This window comes from Sinocyclocheilus grahami, unplaced genomic scaffold (assembly GCF_001515645.1).
Source record: "Sinocyclocheilus grahami isolate Dianchi unplaced genomic scaffold, SAMN03320097.WGS_v1.1 scaffold18.1, whole genome shotgun sequence".
NCBI classification, from domain to species: Eukaryota; Metazoa; Chordata; class Actinopteri; order Cypriniformes; family Cyprinidae; genus Sinocyclocheilus; species Sinocyclocheilus grahami.
In genome coordinates, this window is record NW_015505197.1 from 2992313 (window position 1) to 3013722 (window position 21410).

At 37.7% G+C, this 21410-nt stretch overlaps 1 protein-coding gene across 2 annotated transcripts in view; it reads left to right on the plus strand.

Annotated features, from left to right (window-relative positions):
- Positions 1-21410, plus strand: part of LOC107553590 (EH domain-binding protein 1) — a 141947-nt gene that overhangs the window by 17808 nt on the left and 102729 nt on the right. For both annotated transcript variants that reach the window (XM_016235872.1, XM_016235880.1), the window contains exons 3-5: positions 7561-7618; positions 8430-8525; positions 9910-9963. In XM_016235872.1, coding sequence (XP_016091358.1) covers positions 7561-7618; positions 8430-8525; positions 9910-9963 — 208 coding nt within the window. The remainder of the gene's footprint in view (positions 1-7560; positions 7619-8429; positions 8526-9909; positions 9964-21410) is intronic.

Consider the following 21410-nt stretch of genomic DNA (forward strand, 5'->3'; position numbering starts at 1 on the left):
TTGCGAAAATCTGCATTGTTATAATATTTTTGTCCATCCGTTCTGAGTCAGGATGTGGTTCAGTCTGTCCACTCCACTTCTCCTCTCGTGGCGTCTCATCCCTTCCTCTCCCTCCCTTTCCCTGTGGACCGAGGAACAGAGGCAGTAAGGTCACAGATTGTAGGAGCATCGCTGCATAAATTACTTTTTACAGACATGATGCATAAATATCTGACGTTTTAAGAAAATACATGTCCCCAAATTAACTGTTGAATGTATTTTTACACCATCCCTTGTGGTTTGTTAACTTAATTTAGCCAGAATCACAAGGTCTTAGTAAAGAAATTTGATTTGAAAACCGTGGACAGCAGTTACTACAAGCAATGATTTGTGATTCATTTTTAGTCAGACATGACTGAAAGTAATCACATATGATTCAGTGAGTCAGTAAACATGCCTCAGGACCGATTCAGTTACAGTGATTTGCCTTGTTGTCTAAATGATTCAGTCTGTTTATGACCGTTTTGAATCACTCCTTTCAAATCTTTTAAATCTATTAAAAAGGTTAAAGAGTTAAAAATAGCCATTTGTTTGCAAATCTGATATTACTACAATAAATATGTGTTTGTTGCAACACAGTACTAAGTTGTGTTGCCTGTTTTTATTTTGATGCACCCTGTTTTTCTTTGTTTCACCTACTGTATGCAGGTAGTTAAAATGCATGTGACCACATCACATAGTTTAAATGCTAATCCATCCTGTTGCGTCTTCGAGATAAATGAAGGAAAGCCCTAAACAAAAGTTTTAAACATAATGTAAGACATTAAAAAGACCCTCCCAATCTGATCACAAGTGGTCACAGGAGATGCCTGTTATCAGCTGTAAACAGCATGTCGTGGTGGACCCCTTGTGATCGGATCACATGTGGATGTGAATACTTGTTATAAACACAAGCCATCCTCGTTCTTGCTCGCTCGGTTTTCTCTGTGTGTGATGGCGTGCAATAGCAGCTTTAGTGTTCGTGTTGGGGCAGATGTGCTACTGGTGCCCAGTGAAGGATTTTCCTCCAGGGTGTGTGTGTGTGTGTGTGTGTGTGTGTACCCTCTCTACCCTGCTCCACTTCCTGCTGTGCGATGACCTACTTTGTCACTCCTTTTCTCTTTATTTATTTATGTCAGCCTTCCTCAAATCTACAGGTTTTGTTTTGCTGTGCAATCAGAAGTGTAAATGGCGTATGAGGTACTGTGCCTCCCAGATTAGTCTGTTGCATTTATGTATTTTAAAGACTTTAGCCTTTGTCTATTTATGTAATAGAGAGCGAATGCTTGGGTAATAGCTCAAGATGAGTATAAAACTCTCTCTCACGCCCACAGCATTTTCCACTGTTTTTATGGGGGTGTTTATTGTCTATTAATGAATGTTGTAGATCTACATTTACTAGCTAGACAGAAAACAGAAGCCCGGTTTCCAAATTGTTTAGACATTCAGAACTGAGCCTGTTTTAGATCAGGGTTTCGTACATTTCTGGTTCTGCTAATTCCTTAAAATCTATATTTTTTTATAGTCTTTAAAATAATTCTTAAACATTTGATTGACTTTGCGGCTGTTTATTTTAATTAGATATGTACATTACCATTCAAAAGATATATAAAAAAATAAAACTTATTTTTAAATTGCATGTAGATCTACATTTACTAGCTAGACAGAAAACAGAAGCCCGGTTTCCAAATTGTTTAGACATTCAGAACTGAGCCTGTTTTAGATCAGGGTTTCGTACATTTCTGGTTCTGCTAATTCCTTAAAATCTATATATTTTTATAGTCTTTAAAATAATTCTTAAACATTTGATTGACTTTGCGGCTGTTTATTTTAATTAGATATGTACATTACCATTCAAAAGATATATAAAAAATAAAACTTATTTTTAAATTGCAATAATATTTCACAATATTGTGTTTTTTTACTGTATTTTTTCCTATCAACTAAATGCAAAAAAACAGAAAAATTTTATCGACTAAAAACTTTGGTTAGCATGAGACATTAAATAAAATCTTACTGACCCCAAACTTTTTACCAGTAGTGTAGTTCATGGGGCCGCTTAAATTCACTCAATCATTATAAGTAATAAACATGTCTCTGAGGTCTTGCTTATTCAAACAACATTTAGACGCCTACAGTTGTGCAATCTGTACATTAGGACTAACGAGTGCTGCTAAACACTTGTTACATTCAGTTCACTTTTGACTCATTAATTCTTCAAAGAACATTGCATGCTATGTTTGGAAGTCTTATACAGTTCTTGTTGTAATAAAAGTTGTGAACACAAGGCTATGCAGACCTGCAGCCTGTCAGTCTTAAATTCTCAGAGCAGGGTTTGACAGTCTTGGCTTCATTGCTCACACCTCAGATGTTGACAGGTTTCTATCTGCAGACACCTGCCAGATCTGATCTACACAGAATGCCAATCATGGAAAAATTTCATATTAGGGTCTTTTTATAGAACGGTAGTTAAGATGGACCTTGAAAACGCAGTCAAAAGACTCTCTGGCTTTGGCAGGCAAAGTAAATCTTAAGGTATCTAGAGCTTCATGACCTGCAGCCACACATCCAAGCTAAAACAACACACCGACTTTAAGGATCTGTGTGGTAATGGGTCTGAGAAATGAACTGTACCCTAGGGAGCACAGAGTGCACATATGAAATATAAGAAATGAACCACGAAATGAGTTACAGGTGTGGTTCTTTCTGTTTTTGGCTGAATGCTGGTGGGAGTGCAGTAGGAAACACATTGAAACAATAGCGATACTGTGATGTAGTTCTGTTGAACATGTACTGCTTGTGTTTAGGGTTCAGATTAGAGATGCACCGAATGTTTGACAAACCGAAATAAGCGAAAAGGCCGAATAATATTTACCGAACAATGACTAACGCGATCACATAGAGGCACGCACTAATGCAGCAAACATGTCGGCAGTGTGAAAGTATTTAAAACTATCAGAGAAAGACGCAGAAATCATTACAAGCACGAAGCACAGACAGCGAGAGACTGTTTAGTGCTGCATCACGTCTCCGATGAGAAGAAGAGGTGGCTGATGCTGGTGGTTAGGCTACTGTATGATGATTGAAATCTCGAAATGGCCTCAAAGGATTAGTAAATAAACTGCAGAATGTTATATTTTCTAATGCACGCACAAATTGCATGTATTCTGACAGCGCTGCACGAGCTCGCACCGCAAGGGTTCAAAGTCCAAAGCACCAGGAAAATCTGCGCTGAGACTGTGTTACTCGTCACAGGGCTCGAAATTAACTTTTTTACTTGGTAGCACTGGTGCTCCCAACTTCAAAAAGTTAGGAGCACCAGCAAAAATTTAGAAGCACTCACCAAAAATGTATGAGCATCACAACTACAAATTATATATTAACAGATTGTATCCTTACATTCTTAACTTTAATGCAGATTTTGTATTGGTTAATATTAGATGTCAATCTCTCAGTAACTGCTTTACGCTAATTACCGCGAGAAAAAGAAAGGGCTGAAGAAGAGAGAAAATGAAAAGAACACTGACAGATTTCTTTTGTAAACAACCTAAAGTTAAGCGCTTCTTTAGAGAGGGTTAGGATGGTGTATGCCGGGGGTGTCCAAACTCGGTCCTGGAGGGCCACTGTTCTGCAGAGTTTAGCTCCAACCCCAATTAAACACACCTGCACCAGCTAATCAAGGTCTTAGGCATACTAGAAACTGGCAGCCAGGTGTGTTTAGGCAAGTTGGACCTAAACTCTGCAGGACGAAAACAGCGCTGTGACTGCTTGGAATTATTTTTGTTGGCGAAATAGAGCAAAAACAGGCAATATAGTATCTAAAACGTAAGTCTCTTAATATTAACTTCTTTTTTTATTAAAGTTGTATAAAATCAATATCACGTTTGTAATCATGCTGATTTTTGAAGGAACGCACTCTAAATGCGCACGCGCACTAATCTAACCTAATAGACTTCATGTCATGTATGCGTGCACTCTCTGTAGGTGTGTTTTGTTTGGATTTTGCAATATAGTCGATAATGTCAAACCACACATCGTAAAACAACAATTACAAAATGTGTAGATTTGGTGGCGAACGCTGTTACCTGCAAACTCCGTCCCACAGGCTTTACAGTGAATGCAGTGCATAGAGCACAGTGCATTTTCATAGTGGAGCCACTCGAAGTCTTTCAACCACTCTCTCCGAAAACTGTACGCCTTCTATTCGGCTGGTGAATCAACATTCACCACATGATCGCTATCACCAGCACCATTATTTGTATCTTTAGGTGGTTCACAAAAGAAATCTGTCAGTTTTCTCTCTTCTTCAGCCCTTTCTTTTTCTCGCGGTAGTTAGCGGAAAGCAGTGACTGGGTGATTTACAGCTAATATTAACCAATCTAAAATCTGCATTAAAGTTAAGAATGTAAAGACGAAGTTTAATTGGTTATGTAGCCTAACGTTTCATAGAACGGCAGACAGGTCACCGTATCAACACTCAGAAGGCACATACTCTGAATGTTTTTAGAGAAATGCAAACAGGTCGTACGACAACAATTATATGCACTCGCACAAATGCTCCCAAATATATTTTGAGGTCGCACAGATTAAATTTCGGGAGCATATGCGACAGAAACTTTTATTTGGTTTCTGCCAAAATAAAAGCCTAGAAAAAGCAACAACTCCATCAACATTCATTTTTTATTTGAAAAGCAGGACAAAACAGTAAAAAGCACATTTTGGCTATTTATTTATGCAATGGTTTATGCAAAATAGGCCTACATGGGGGAAAAAATGCGGAAAAACTGTGTTTGGTATTCGGCCCAGTGTTTCATTTTGTTCGGCTTCGGCCAAAAATGTTCATGTCGGTGCATCCCTAGTTCAGATATGTTTCAGTGATTGTGCAGTAATTGTGTGCCTGTGCTGGCATTGGCTGTAGAAACAGAGCAGGTCTCTGGTTCTTTGACATCTGCCGACTAGCAGCATATTTTAGATATTTTTTTGTTCCATAAGTTAAGAGTATATCCAGTTGTTTTCCTCTTTTTATTTTTTTAATTTTGTTAAATTAAGAAGTCAAAGATGTAGTAGCGCCTATTACAATTCCCTGTTTACAATATGTAATATAAGTCTCTGGTGTCCCCAGAATGTGTCTGTGACGTTTCAGCTCAAAATACTCCACAGATCATTTATTATATCATTTTGAAAATGCCTATTTTGAGTGGAAGCAGAAACACGCTGTTTTTCGGGCCTGTCTCTTTAAATGCAAATGAGCTGCTGCTCACCGCCCCCTTTTCCAGAATAGAACTGCGCCATTACAGCTCGGACCTGCTAAAAACATCTGTTATGGTTCTGATTATCATGTTTATCGCGCTGAAATCATTCAGTTTAAACCATATGAGTTTAAACTTCTGATTAGGGTTGGGCCGATAGACTATGCCATCGTCGATGGCTGATAGACATCACGATGTTGAGCCGGCATCGGGCATCAGGGAGCCGCTATTATACCTGGCATTGTGCTATTGAATACACGATCGTTTTCAGTTTCACTTTTGAGCTTCGCGATCGCACGTACTCTGTTTATACTATGGAGCGGCTGTACTTGGCACACATTTTACAAGATTATATGTTTGTCAGTGGTACTGAGTATCTGCAAATCATTTGCCATCGTCCTCAGTCATCTCTCCTTACTCTGTTTATGTGGTAAGTGAAATTTTATGTACTGTAATGTAACAGGCAACCGTTTCACCGTGTCTACACCAGATGCGACAGTTGTTGTCGCGCTGCCCTGCATCAGCTAAAGTCTGTCTACACTGGACGCGACAAAGCGACCGTTGAAAATCATTTGAAATTTGTGTCAGCGCATCCTAAATAGAACGTGGCAGCAGTTTACTGTCAGGGATTTGTCGTGTTGCGCCGTGCCGCATCCACTGTAGACAGTATCACTTATTATAATGAGTTCTATTGAATGATCTATATATAATAGATCTCTATTATAGATCAGTGGTTCTGTAGTATTTTGTTGCGCCGCGCAGCTCGTGTCCGGTGTAGAAACGGTGTTAGGAATCGTGTTTTTCCTTATAAGGATTCACGCTTTGGGCACACCCCTCCCCGCCGCTCTCCCCCGCCGATGTCATCGTCCATCGCGATGTTTCACTGTAGACATCGTCCTATGCCAATTTTGTAGACATCGCCCAACCCTACTTCTGATATACAGTTTTCTGAGAGCATACATCTGAAGCATACGGACAGAAAGCACACTAGTTTACATTAAAAACACACGCGTTACAAAAACAGTCGGTTTTGTCTGCGAAGGTAAACTGCTGGGAAATAAATTGCATGTTTATTGTAGATCTAAATAGTGTTCTGTGCTCGTCTGTGCAGACAAAGACAGAACAGTTAGCATGTTTTGCTCAAACCTTCGCCATGGCATTAGAGCTGGTACACCGTTATCGCTTGCAAAAAACACAATGGCGGTGTCTTGGGTGGAAACTTGCAGATTAAGGGGCGGTAATATTATAATGAGATCTCTTTGCAACGTCACCAAGGGAGCGAAATGAAACGCGCTTGTTTTCTCAGACGCTTGCAGAAAAAGGCTTACCAAAACAAAGTTACTGGGTTAATCTTTTTCACGTTTCCTTGGTTGGTAGATGCACCAGGGACCTGATTATAGCACTTAAAACCTGGAAAAGTCAGATTTTCATGATATGTCACCTTTAAATAAACCTTTGTAAGGTCTTTTTTATACCTTATTAGTGCAATGTTTTATGTCAAATTATTAAACTTTTATATTTATATACTTGTTTTATAGTACTGACGTTTCTCTGTTCCTGGGAAACTGATCTGTATAGTAATCTAGAATAATCCAGACACTCAGCAGGAGTTGCCTTAGATGGGCATAGATCAGCCTTCTGTCTGCTCTATCATGTTTGGAATGGTTTAGATGAGGACAGTAATGTTTCTGAAAATGAGACACATACACCACACATGCATAAACACACACCTGTCAGATTGCGGTCAAGCCTCTTACTGCTGGTAATCCAATTCAAGATTGCGAGTCCTGGTTCCTGTGTGTGTGTTCTCTCTCTCAGCCCTGCTCAGATGTGCTGAAACCTTTTTCTCCTTCTAGTCTAATAGTTTGTTTATCTTTAAACCTTTTGATCGTTCGAATCGTGAGTGTGTATTGTGAATGTTGTACCATAAGGTGTATTTGTGCTTTAGTGTGAGGGATGAATTGAACTCCATTAACACATTCATTTAGCGCACACACACTGGCCTCTGAAAAGCAGTGAGTTTGTTTGCTGCTGGGCTAGGCTGTGTGATATGGGTATGAATTGATTGACTTTGAGCTCTTTCTTGAGAAGGCTGGTCAGCATCTTTCTCTCTCATTTCTCATCTGATCTTGTTCTCTGTTGGGGCACAAGTGATTCAGACTCAAATTTGCTGTAGCTTGTTCACAGCAGAACTGAAATCTGAAGCTCTGGTAGTGTTTCTTTTAGATAATGTGCTTGTTAAATACTTCATTAGTGCTTGTTGAATTTTTTTTCTCTTGTGTTCTTTTTTTAGGCAACCGGACAAGCTAGTTGTTGTCTGGACACGCAGGAGCCGAAGGAAGTCTTCCAAGGTGGGTAATATTACTTTTTTTTTTTTTTTAAAGTAGGTTTACATGTGCAGTAACTAGTGGGTTTTTGCGTAGTTGAGCTACATTCTTAATATAAAATTTGATGGATTAAATACACATCACAGATCAGCTTTTGGAGCAGACACACAATGCTGAAGACAATTGTAGCCCAATTAGCTTTTATACATGCTGGACAATGTTGAGCTACAATTACATTATCTAGCTCTGTAAGTCTGACTTAACAAAACCAGACTAGTACTGTAAGAGTAGTCTGACTGAAGTGTTTATATGACATTTTAGTTTTAGTCCAACTGAAATCAAACTTTTAATGTGCATATAAATGCACTTAACGATTGAGCTAATGATGTGAGTATGGGATGGCGCAGTTTCTTCTTGTGCTGATATTGGCTCAAAAATTATGCACATCAACTTTAATTAATCATTAAAGCTTTATGTAACAACGTATCACTCCAAATTCATGCAGAAATCATGTTTTTGTCTTATTTTCCAGTTAAAATGTTTAATTGACTAATTTAGCAAAATGATTAATGATAAGTCTTATACTTCATGCTTAAAACTAAAAAAAATTCTTCCAATGGGGTAAGAAAAATATATTTAATTCAAGCTGGAAAACAAGACAGAAATACTAAGAATTTTTTTTTTTGCAGTGTAACAACGACTAGATTGTGTATTTTATTTTATTTTGTATAAGTAAAGCTGTTTGTTTTCTTGTGTCTATTATAATCATTTTGTGTATCATCTAATGTGTATATATATATATATATATATATAATTTTTTTTTTTTTTTTTACAGTCTCATAGCTGGCAGCCTGGCATTAAGAACCCATATAGAGGAGTGGTGGTGTGGCCTGTTCCAGAGAACATAGAGATCACTGTCACACTATTTAAGGTAAACACATGCACTTACAGACACACATTAAAAACACTGTTTCATCTAGGGGCCAAGTAGGCCTAGACGTTATTGGGGCCAGTTGTAGCAGTTGGCTTTTTCCCAGAAGCTGATTGGTTGAGATCTGCAGGTCTGCTGGTGTCTAGACGTCCTGATTCCACTTTAATTTAACTTCCACAGTCCAAATTTTAACCCCCTTCTCAAGTGTGTGTACAGCAGAAACTGACACGGCAGCAGGAAGTCTGTGCTTGGTATTTTAGTCTTTTTGAAATGCCGGTCAGCAGATTTTTACATCTGGCACGAGAGAAGTGAGACCTTACATCCTCAATTGTCAGACCCAGGTACAGCCATAGAGGAAGTACATCTATTAGACACAAAGAGAGAGAGAAGTTTGTAGATCAGAGGCTCCTCCTGCTAACAGCACAGGATTTGAGATGACAGTACTCTTGTCACAGATGACATTCTGACAACAATTCTGACGTTGAGTTCGGAATTTTAAATATATTGTTATATAACTTGTATTAAGCATACATATGTATAGTGGTATGTACAGTTTATTACTATACTTAAGTATGCATAAAAAAATGATGTGTATATACACACACATTTTATATAAATATTTTCACATACATACATCACACATGCAAGTTACGAGCTAGCGCTGACAGGCTGACCTGGTGTTGAATATCCTCTAACAGTCTCCACATTGTGTTTACATAGGTCACACACACAAAGTGCTTGTCCAAGCTTTTTCCTTATCAGCCCTCTCATCACCAAACCACGCTAACACACACTAATCAGTGTCATGTACAACTACATCTCCCAGAGTTCATTGCAGTAGGTCAATTTGGCATTCAGGAGTTCATGAATGTTTCATTTGTGCACCGCCAACCTTGCAGTCAGCTGACCGGGATAGTTCCAGAACAGCAGGTCAGGTGAACTGTATGTATTTGCATCCTCATATACGCATTTACCTGACTAATAAACCTGATTCAACTTTGAAATAGGCTCACAACATAGATCAGTATGAGAAGAATTTATCTGACTTGTATGAGACAGACAGATCACTTTCTCTGTGACCTATCGCACTGCAATTGGTCATTATATTACTGATGTAGCCAGATGAAGCTTTAGGTAAGTCATTTATGGAAACATCTCTACATCCTTTGTATGTTTTGCATTTTATTTCCCTCAAGAAATGCAGATCTTGCTTTGATCTCTATTGTTGATCAGTAAATGGAGATTGATTTGATCTGTGGAGTTGCTTTTCCCCAGTTTCTCTGTAACAAAATACACTAAAAACAGGCTTTATTCTGAGACTTCTTTAGTGAGCCTTGTCTCAGGTCATATGCCATCTAATTCATTTCCACATTCTGTTTTTTAGGATCCCCACGCAGAGGAGTTTGAAGACAAAGAGTGGACCTTTGTTATTGAAAATGTGAGTGCTTTTATTACACTCTTGTGGTTCTGGTGAGTTCTGCTATGTATGTGCAGCCTGACACCTAGTGCTCAAATAGAGTATTCACACGAATGTTACAGATTCGGAAAGCCAGGATGAAGAATAACTGATTTGAGGCAGAAGATGTTTGTGTCACTTCGTGTCTGTTGTTCACTCATAGTTGTTGTCGTGTCTTAGATTAAAAGCAGATTACTTTGGATGTTTTTTCAGAACCAGAACTAGCCTTTATTGAGCAAAACACAATTTTAATACAAATACAAATGCTTCACCATGCCAAATGGCTTTTGGCTTCTAGAAAATTGCCAGCTGTTTTGCTCTTGCAATGCATTGATTGTTGGAAATGTTTGTCTTGATGCTGATTTGTGTTTCGAATGCTTTTAGACATCCCTCTGGTGTTTCACAAGATTGCTGTTGTAGATCTTTGCAGTGCGATTGGCTAGCTGGAGGACAGGGCTGTCCATAAACATGGCCGTGCTTGGCGTCTGGTTGGCTAATTATCTTGTGGCTTGTTGGAGCGCGCTTTCATGACAGGAAAAAACAAAAATGAGACTTTCAGGGGCTCGAAGACTGCTTTTGACTGCTCTTTGCTCTTTTATACTGAAGGCGGAGATACTTTGCAGTCTCTCTGCATGTGTTTTATATCCTCAGACACACACACACACACACACACACACACACACACACACACACACACACAGGGCTCTGAAAGAAACACAATTTGAGACTTAAAACTCTATAATAAATGCTGAGAGAATCTGGGAACACGTGCAGAGCAAAACACGTCAATTAGGGATGTTATCTTTATATAATATTGCTGCTTTCTCTCTCTTGTAGCAGGCCTCTGATTAGAGATCAGTAAACATCACAGGCTGTTCAGTGGAATTGTCTGAGCTGTGTTTTGTGGTTTCCTTTGCCGCAGAAGAATATTGTAATCTAAAAATACATTGGTGACTGTAATTTGTTTTTCTTTGTTCATCTGTCTTCACTTCCCTCCAGTTTCAATATACCTTTGTTTAAATTACCCACTTTTACATGTTCAGAATGGCATAACAGTTAGTTACACCTCCGCTCAAAAGTTTGGAGTCAGTGAGTGTTTTCTTTAATACTTCTATTCAGCAAGTATACATTAAATTTATCAAAAGTTACAGTAAATTTATTATTGTTTCACTGCATGTTATTTTGAACTTTCATCACGTTTTTTCAAAGAATCCTGAAAAAGTTTCCACAAAATATATTGAGCAGCACAACTGTGTTCAGCTTTAATAAGAAGAAATGTTACTTGAGAACCAAATCAGCATATTAGAATGATTTCTTATAGGGATGCACCGAAATTTCGGAAAATATATGGCGCACCGCCTAGCAGTGTTCAGCGCTCAGGTTTCACTCTCCCTCTAGCCATCGTCACTGCGCGGTGTGAAGCCCCGCTCAATATTCCGCTCTATGAATGAGCGTTCCGCAAAGTCCGCTCAAATAATGCACCGACAGGAAATTTCTATGTAGTGTACTTGTTCCTGTTTGCAATTGGCGCTACTGTTACCACAATGTTGCTGTTTTGCAGTATTTTTGAGACTTTGAAAAACAAAAAGTCTTACAGACTCCAAACTTTTGAATGGTTGTCTAACAATAATGTACTCTAGTTTTCCATCCTGAACATGATATCTGCCTGTGTCTGGAGAGAGGCTGTTTGGATCCACAAACGTGGGCATCGGTCCAGACAGGGCTGTCCTATCCATCTGTCTGCTCAGCTGACACACACATAAACATCAACAAACAATAATAAACTCCCTTCACAGGTCCATTGTTAATGTCTCTGCTGGCAAGCGCTCATTCATGTCTCTGTCCTCATGAGAGAATTATCAACTTTTAGACACATTCAAGATGTCTTAATCAGCATAAACACACATGCAGTTCTGTGTGTGTGATGACTTGTATATGTGATGTGAGATTAATAGATGAAATGGTATTCCTTTGTGTTTGGGTTCCATGTATTCAGATGGAGAGTGGTTAAGGGAAGAGTGAGAACACAAAGCATAAGATCTGAATTCCTCTTGTCCATACACACCTCACTAATAACAGACTGATCAAAGACACGCCTGTCATCTGACACAAGCAGTGAGACCAGAAGAGACACACACACCAGGTTCCCACAAACTCACTGAATTCCTCATTCCACAAACACAAACACTCCCATCTCCCACAAACTCAAGCTCTCTCTTTCCTCGATCTCTCTCTCTCTCAAAAACACAGACACACACTAACTTGCATTTTTGCAGTTTTTTAATTCATATTTTTTTCAATTGATAAATGTTCGTCATATTCATTCAGTTTATTAATTAATTCAATGGTACACAAACATGATGCTTTGGTATGTACCTTGGTTTTGACGTCACAGTTCAGTCTGGTTTTGGTACAGCAGGGGGAAAAACTAAACACAAAATTCCTTTTTTAAAAAATTTTTTTTTTTATTAAACTTGTTTACTGAACAAATTGCTCTTTCTTTAAATTCAATTATAATTAAAAATTTCTTAGGGATAAAAATCTGCCTCAGCTTATGCGCTAAACTATAGGGAGCCCTTTTACATTACTGTAAGCTTACCATTAACAACAGAACCCAAACTTAAATTTAATTACTTTTTATTTTTTAAAAATTTTATTCAAACATGTAAATTGCACATAATGCAATACATTCCGCGGTTGAAACACTGATTGAGCGATTACATGAGGCATGAGATGTTCATTCATGTTTATTTTGCATTAAAACTAGTAGTAAAGAGGAAGGGATGATCACGCTCACTCGTGCTCTGCGCTGCCGTTTGAACTGAGGTGCCTATATACAGTGACCTGTCACTAGGGTTGGGTATCGAGAACCGGTTCCAAATTCCAATAATCGGGTATTCGATAAGACGTGCATTTGCATTCCGCTTAAACGATTCCCAAGTTCTCATTTTAATGTGATTTAATTTATTTAAGTGCAGGAAGGGAAAACTTGCACACTGTTTGTGTGCAGCGCACACATCTGAAGCGCGAGCACAGAGAACAGTGGTCCCGACCTGTGTCCGTTCTCAAACTGTTCTGTGCATTTCCACAAAGGTTGTTCTGGGCCAGAACTGACTTCTCTTTCACATTTATCAACCAGTATGCACGAAATACATCAGTATATTATCATAAACACAGCTGTTTTTTTGTCTTAAGTGAACGTAAACAGATGATAAAGAAAACGCATGTGTAACAGTATTTTTAGATCTATGTGTGTTCGTTTATAGAGACAGCCGTCTAATAAACGTGCTGCCTATCATTAATGTTAATCAAAGAACAAAGGAAAATCATTAACTGACTGAATATCTTTCGTAATTTAATGAGGATTAATCAATATTTTATTTATGAAAAGAAAACTATACAGTGTTTTTAAACTTTTGATTTCAATTTCTGTACCTGACATTTGTTCAGTTTTATTTATTTATGCTATTGCTAATTAATTTGTTTACTTGTCTTTAACAATTTAATGTTTGAAATTTATATTAGTCTAGTTGTTTTTTTCTGTGGTATTTTTTTTTAATAAAACCATAGACATAAAACAGAATAAATATGTTTGGCATCTAAATATTTGACTTAAAATTTGTTTAATGTTTTTTTTTATCTTATTGGAATCGGAATTAGGAATTGATAAGAATCGGAATCTATAAGCAGAATCGGAACCGGAATCGATAAAATTCAAACGATACCCAACCCTACCTGTCACACCACATCAAGGAGCGTCAAAATGGCATTTATTGTTTGAATTTTCTTGAAAAAAACTGGACATAATTTGAAAGATGAGACTTTTTGTATCAAAAGTAATAATATATAAAACTGGAAGTTTCCAGTGAAGTTCCACACTCCACATGCGTATCCAACCGAAAGACCCGTACAGAAAATTGAGCATTGACAATCAGGGACAACATTTGAATATTTGACTTAAAATTTGTTTAATGTTTTTTTTTATCTTATTGGAATCGGAATTAGGAATTGATAAGAATCGGAATCTATAAGCAGAATCGGAACCGGAATCGATAAAATTCAAACGATACCCAACCCTACCTGTCACACCACATCAAGGAGCGTCAAAATGGCATTTATTGTTTGAATTTTCTTGAAAAAAAACTGGACATAATTTGAAAGATGAGACTTTTTGTATCAAAAGTAATAATATATAAAACTGGAAGTTTCCAGTGAAGTTCCACACTCCACATGCGTATCCAACCGAAAGACCCGTACAGAAAATTGAGCATTGACAATCAGGGAAAACATTTTTTTTTTTGCTCTACACACTGGTTCATTCTGCCCTGTGCTCCTGCCTGCTGTGAGAAACTGTGAGGAAAACAAGAAAGAATGAGAGGGGGATAGAAAGAAAGAGAGGAGTATAAAGGCGGGAGAGGAGAAGAGAGCATTCCAAGAGAGACCGACATCAAAGCTCCTCGAGCAGCCCTATTTGGCACCACATTTCTCTGTGTGTATTTGTGTGTGTGTGTCTGAGAGAGAACAGTGGCAGCCTTTCCAGCCATTTTCAGTCTTTATTGCTCATATCAGAGTTTTGTGTTCTGTTTCACTCTGGGTTTAAACCTGCAGAGTTGTGTCTGTAGTTTGTTTCTGCAGTTCTGCAATTGTGGAAATTGTTGTTTTCCAACTGGAGTCATGCTACTTACCAAAGTTCAGAGTAGCGAAGAATGTAGTCTTATTCCTGGACTAATCTGTGATGTTTCACAGATTAAAATGGCTAATGGAAAAGCAGAGTTGTACAAGGAATGTTCCAAGATTCTGTCATCATTTACTGTGAACTGTTGCTGTATGGAAAATAGTTGAAGATTCCCGAAATTTTCATTTTGGAATAGAAAAAATAACAGCGAGTTAATAATGTCGGAACTGTCCATTTTGGATGAACAATTTTTTGCTAATTTCCTCCTCCAGCCACTAGAGGGCAGCATATGACTGACCACAAATATGTTATGTCACAGGTCCTGGATTAGATGCAAGTAAAAGAATAAGAGGAAATATGAATCAATATAAAGAAAACGTATATTCTAAGATAAAAGAGGAAAGCACGTTTGTTGAAGCAGAATGATTCACTTCCTGTTGTTCAAACAGTGATATGCTGCTTTTACCCTTGTCTGCAGTTTCTATTTAAGCATGATCTTCAAGTCAGAGCTTTCAGGGTTGTGCCACTCTAAAACAAGGACACAATTTTGCATGTTTTGTGTTTAGAGTAAGAGAAATTTGCCAAATTCCAGACCAATTCTTGCTTCTGCTCTATCGTTCTATCGTTCTTTTTTATTCTTTTCTTTCTCTCTCCCTCCTTTTGTGTTGATCTGCTGCCTTTTGTGGACTTCGTCCAAAACATTTAAAGTCATTTCCACCTCAGTTCTCCTCTGCCCAGGGGTCCTGCGTCAGGAGCACATTACGTGGGCTACTGGTCCACAAGCTGCCCCCTGGTCCTGCACTTCTCTGGAGACCACACAGAATAATTCAGCCACCCAGCCAGGCATGCTGAGCAAAGCTGGTGTGGAGACTGAAATAGAAAAGTTTATGTGTGTCTCTCTAGGGATTAATCTGAACTGAATGCAACTAGCTCTCAGCTTTTATTGCTGCTTTGCTTTGTGTAATTTTGTCAGATCAGAGCCTCAGACACACATGGATTTCACTTTAACTTGTATATTAACCTGTGCGCTCTTATAGAGGATTTCAGTGATTATTATTTTATTTTATTTTTAGTGAATGTGTGTCTTTTTAGTGAGTTCAGGATGGTCTGTAGTTTAAGTTTGAGTTGGATTTTCATTTTGGTCAAATCCAGGGATGCACCCACCAACATTTGTTTTCATGTTGTGGCTGATAACTAAAATGGTATTAAAATACTTTATTGTCTACATAAATTTAGGTAATAATTATAATAATTTAAAAATAAAATGCTTAAAATTAAAACAATTGTTTTAAATTCTACAAGTAAATTCAGGCAACATTATGATATACAGTATAAAAATTGATATTTCAGGTTTGGCTAAAGATTACATTTAACATTTTTTAAATATTATTAGTGCTTTTAAATATTAATTTTAATGTAGTGTTAAATGACAGCAAAGTTAATCTAAATGTAAAAATAGCGATGCTTAAGTTTTTGTAAATGTTAAATGGTTCTGCAAATTTTTTTTTTCTTATTTTCTATTTCGGCTTAAAGTGTAAGATGCCATTTATGATGGTTTTTGGAAATGTTTTCAATGCATTCCAGTAAAAACACTTTTAGGTTATTGTGTCTTCAGCTAACAATAACAAGTTTGCTAATCAACTTTACAATTTGAACAGAAAAGTATGATTTGAACAGTTTTCCAGGATTAATCGGTGGTCACTCAAAGCATGTCACTCAATACCAACGTTCTTCTGGACCTTTAAAGAAAGTCTGCTGTTTTCTTGTTGATGCGGAGTAAAACAAAATTTGTTTATGCAATATGAACAACCTAGAGTGACACTGAGAGCATTAGGTGCAGATATTGATCTACCATTTCATGGTTTGTGTGTATATATACAGAATACTGTGTGTGTGTATACCATGCTTAAAGTTTAAGAGGGGATAAGCAAGTTGTATTTTCAGTGTTTTGTATTTTATTCACTGTTCAAAAGTGGGGTCAGTAAGGTTTAATGTTTTTGAAAGGAGTCTCACAAAGACTAAATTTATTTAATCAAAATATTATATTTTAATACATTTTAAAATGTAATGTGAATTTTCAGCAGTCTTCAGTGTCACATGACCCTTCAGAAATCATTCTCATATGCTGATTTGGTGCTCAAGAAACATTCCTTATTAATATGTGTTAATATTTTAGTATTAATATTTTTTCTTTAATGAAAAGAAAGCTCAAAAGAACATCATTTATTTGAAGTAGAAATATTTAGCAACATTATAAATGTCATTACTGTCACTTTTCGATCAATTTAATACGTCATTGCTGAATAAAAGTATTGATAAAAAATAAAAAATCATACTGCCCCGAAACTGAACGATAGTATAATAATGCAAGTGACATGAATGCTATTTGCTATAATTTTTGCTAATTAAAAAAAGTAAATCTGTTATAAGGACAAAAAGTTTTTTTTAATACTAAAAATAATGCCACATATATTTAAAATAATTATATTTCAATAACATTTAAATGTTTATGGCTGGTAAATGTTTTCAATTCACTGGGCATCAGCAGTTGTGAGAGTTCATTTTGGAGTCTGTGTGTGTGTTTGACAGCCAGCTTAACAGGATTCCTAACAGGGTTGGAGATCAGATGTAAGGCAAGGTCACAGTTGACTCTTAAGCCCACCTCACACACGTACACAAGCAAAGAAATTCAAAACAGAAACACTCTTTGTTTTCCCCTCTACTGTGAGATGGAAGCAGGAATAAACATGCACACGTGAGTGTTAATCTGTTTCTCAGTTCTGAGGTCACACTGCTGCACACAGACTCTCTCAGGACACTGTGTGTGTGTGTGTGTGTGTGTGTGTGTGTAGGGCTCGGTATCGAGTTCGATACTTTTTAGGCACCGACCGAATTGCCTCGATACCATCGAGTATCGAAAAACGTCTCGTTGTTCGGTACCAAATTTCGATACCTAAGGGGTTAATCTCATCAGCGTCAGTGAGCCAATAAGCCTTCAACAGATCGATCAGTGTTTGACATCCGCGAGAGCGATTCGGAAGCGCACGGAGCAGTCTGCTCTCTTAGCTCTCGTGGTACTGTAATACACCGACCGGTCTGCACAGTTGGTCTGCGTCAAGTCGAACACACCTACTAGTTTACACCAGTTACACTCAGAGATGTGGCGCACACGTGAGGCTGTAGTGTGAATGCGTCCCAGTCCCAATAGATGTAAGGCAACATTTACACTGGTGTGCTTATGTTTTAAAATGAAAACGATCCTCGTCATACTGGCGTTTCCACTGCGTTTCAAGCCGGCTTTCCACTATCTCCGACAAGCAGACCGGTCATTCATTCATTCATTTCCAATGGAGAGTAGTGTGGGAGCTGCGTGGAGTTCCGGTCATATGCAGATGTCCGTTCATACTACACGACCGAAAGCAAGTGTTATGTGACCATTCATGCAAACTGTAGCATCATGCTACATAAGACAATAAATAAGATTTATATTCCGCTTTTACTCAAAACTCACTTTTTTAGATAATGTAATCTTGTTAAAATTGATTTCATAAAACTGGTATCGAAAAAAGTATCGTTCAGGAATTGGTATCGAAGTCAAGGTATTGGTATCGATATCGAAAATGTTTGAACGATACCCAGCCCTATATGTGTGTGTGTGTGTGTGTGTGTGTGTGTTGTCTGCTGCATTTCTGTACTGCTTTGTTATTATTTGGGCTTAGAGGTGTAACATCAGGTGAGCACACACACACACACACACACACACTTCTCTTCAGTGTTCGTGTTATATCACTGGTCCTTCGTTCTTTGTCCGCTGTTTATCCTTTCATTTTTTTAAGACTGTTGTCCATCCTTCCTCACCTGCCTGCCTTCACATTTATTTTTATCTCACTCCATTCTGCGTCTGTCCCTCCCTCTCTATCTCTTTCTCCGCATCTCTGCCATATTTATTTTTATTTTTATTCTTAAGATGGTGCCTGGTGATGGAGACAGATCTTTGTGGATCTGAAAAATATTCCTCAAAGCCAAATATTTATCCACAAGCTTGACCCAGGTGTTCCCCCTCTCTCTTTCTCCAGATTGCTATCTCAGATTGCACTCACAATACCATCCCCTAAGTTACATATTAACTGAGTAGTTATAGTCGGATATCAGTCAGATTATTAGTATTATTAGATTTAATGATCTGAACTCTGTAAACTTGATCTCCCGATCTCTCTTTGCATACATTCATAAATGTAATCTGCTCTTTTAGGGCTAAAGCACTGGAGTGTTTCGAACATCTTCGTTTGACTCCTGGCTGTTGAATGTTTCGGTTGATGCAGTTGAAAAAAAGTGTGATTTTTAAAGCTTTTGCCGTTAACGGGACACATGCACACACAGTTCTAATCCCTCTGTTTTTGTTAGTTTTTTAGCATTACTTCATCTGTCTGTTTTTGTTTTGTTTTGCTTTGCTGGTTTTGGTTTATGGAAAACGAACGACAAGCATGATATAGCTGTGGAACAATCGCACTGTTGTCACTTTCAGAAATACCTACCTGAAATACAAACACACAGCGCTCATCCGGTATCTTGTATGGACATCTGAAAATGTAAAAATAGGATTAGTAAAAGAAAAAACAGAAGAAGAGAGAACCTGTAATAATCGTTCACAACTTCACATGAATATGGGTGTGGAATTGTAACGTATTCTTAAATGGCGTAAAAGGACAATACGCATGTCACATTAATAGTAGGGATGCACCGAAATGACCCCCCATTGATTTCATAAAACTGGTATCGAAAAAAGTATCGTTCAGGAATTGGTATCGAAGTCAAGGTATTGGTATCGATATCGAAAATGTTTGAACGATACCCAGCCCTATATGTGTGTGTGTGTGTGTGTGTGTGTGTGTTGTCTGCTGCATTTCTGTACTGCTTTGTTATTATTTGGGCTTAGAGGTGTAACATCAGGTGAGCACACACACACACACACACACACACACACTTCTCTTCAGTGTTCGTGTTATATCACTGGTCCTTCGTTCTTTGTCCGCTGTTTATCCTTTCATTTTTTTAAGACTGTTGTCCATCCTTCCTCACCTGCCTGCCTTCACATTTATTTTTATCTCACTCCATTCTGCGTCTGTCCCTCCCTCTCTATCTCTTTCTCCGCATCTCTGCCATATTTATTTTTATTTTTATTCTTAAGATGGTGCCTGGTGATGGAGACAGATCTTTGTGGATCTGAAAAATATTCCTCAAAGCCAAATATTTATCCACAAGCTTGACCCAGGTGTTCCCCCTCTCTCTTTCTCCAGATTGCTATCTCAGATTGCACTCACAATACCATCCCCTAAGTTACATATTAACTGAGTAGTTATAGTCGGATATCAGTCAGATTATTAGTATTATTAGATTTAATGATCTGAACTCTGTAAACTTGATCTCCCGATCTCTCTTTGCATACATTCATAAATGTAATCTGCTCTTTTAGGGCTAAAGCACTGGAGTGTTTCGAACATCTTCGTTTGACTCCTGGCTGTTGAATGTTTCGGTTGATGCAGTTGAAAAAAAGTGTGATTTTTAAAGCTTTTGCCGTTAACGGGACACATGCACACACAGTTCTAATCCCTCTGTTTTTATTAGTTTTTTAGCATTACTTCATCTGTCTGTTTTTGTTTTGTTTTGCTTTGCTGGTTTTGGTTTATGGAAAACGAACGACAAGCATGATATAGCTGTGGAACAATCGCACTGTTGTCACTTTCAGAAATACCTACCTGAAATACAAACACAGCGCTCATCCGGTATCTTGTATGGACATCTGAAAATGTAAAAATAGGATTAGTAAAAGAAAAAACAGAAGAAGAGAGAACCTGTAATAATCATTCACAACTTCACATGAATATGGGTGTGGAATTGTAACGTATTCTTAAATGGCGTAAAAGGACAATACGCATGTCACATTAATAGTAGGGATGCACCGAAATGAACCTTAACGAATGAAAATTAATAAATTATTAAAATAATATTTTTTGGCCATTTTTTAGACCCCCTTCTTGAATCAGGCATGTATTTTTTTGCCGTACAAATAAATGCAGCCTTGATGAGCAGAAAATACTTATTTTAAAACATTAGAAAATATTATAGATCCTAGTCTGAACACTGTGTGTAAATGTTACAATAAATGTATTAATAGAGCTGTTGTAATTATTATTTTCATTATTATTTTCTTTTTTTATTTTATTTTACAGAACAACAGTAAAATTACAATAACATTTGTTAATGTTGATGGAGTTCTTGCTTTTTCTCAACTTTTATTTTGGCAGAAACCCGCAGGAAGACCTCAGTGCTTCTTTTTGTTGACAAATGATTCTCATTACGAATTTGGGAAGACGTTTGTTGCACGTATCGCATTGTCACATGCCTTTATAAAAATTCATAAACATTTTACTGAGCTGCTGACGAGTAACACAGTTTCAGCTTTGGACTTTGAACCCTGCCGCCGCGAGCTCGTGCAGCGCTGTTTGAACACGTGTATTAGAAAACATAACATTCTGCAATTTGTTTAATTGTTTAAGGGCATTTCGCGATTTTAATCATCAAACAGTAACCAGCAACAACCACCCTTCCTCTTCTCATCGAAGACATGCGATGCAGTACTAAACAGTCTCTCGCTGTCGGTGCTTGTAATGATTTTTGCGTCTTTCTCAGACAGCTTAAAATGTTTCCACACTGCCGTCATGTTTGCTGCATTAGCGCGCGCCTCTATTTGATC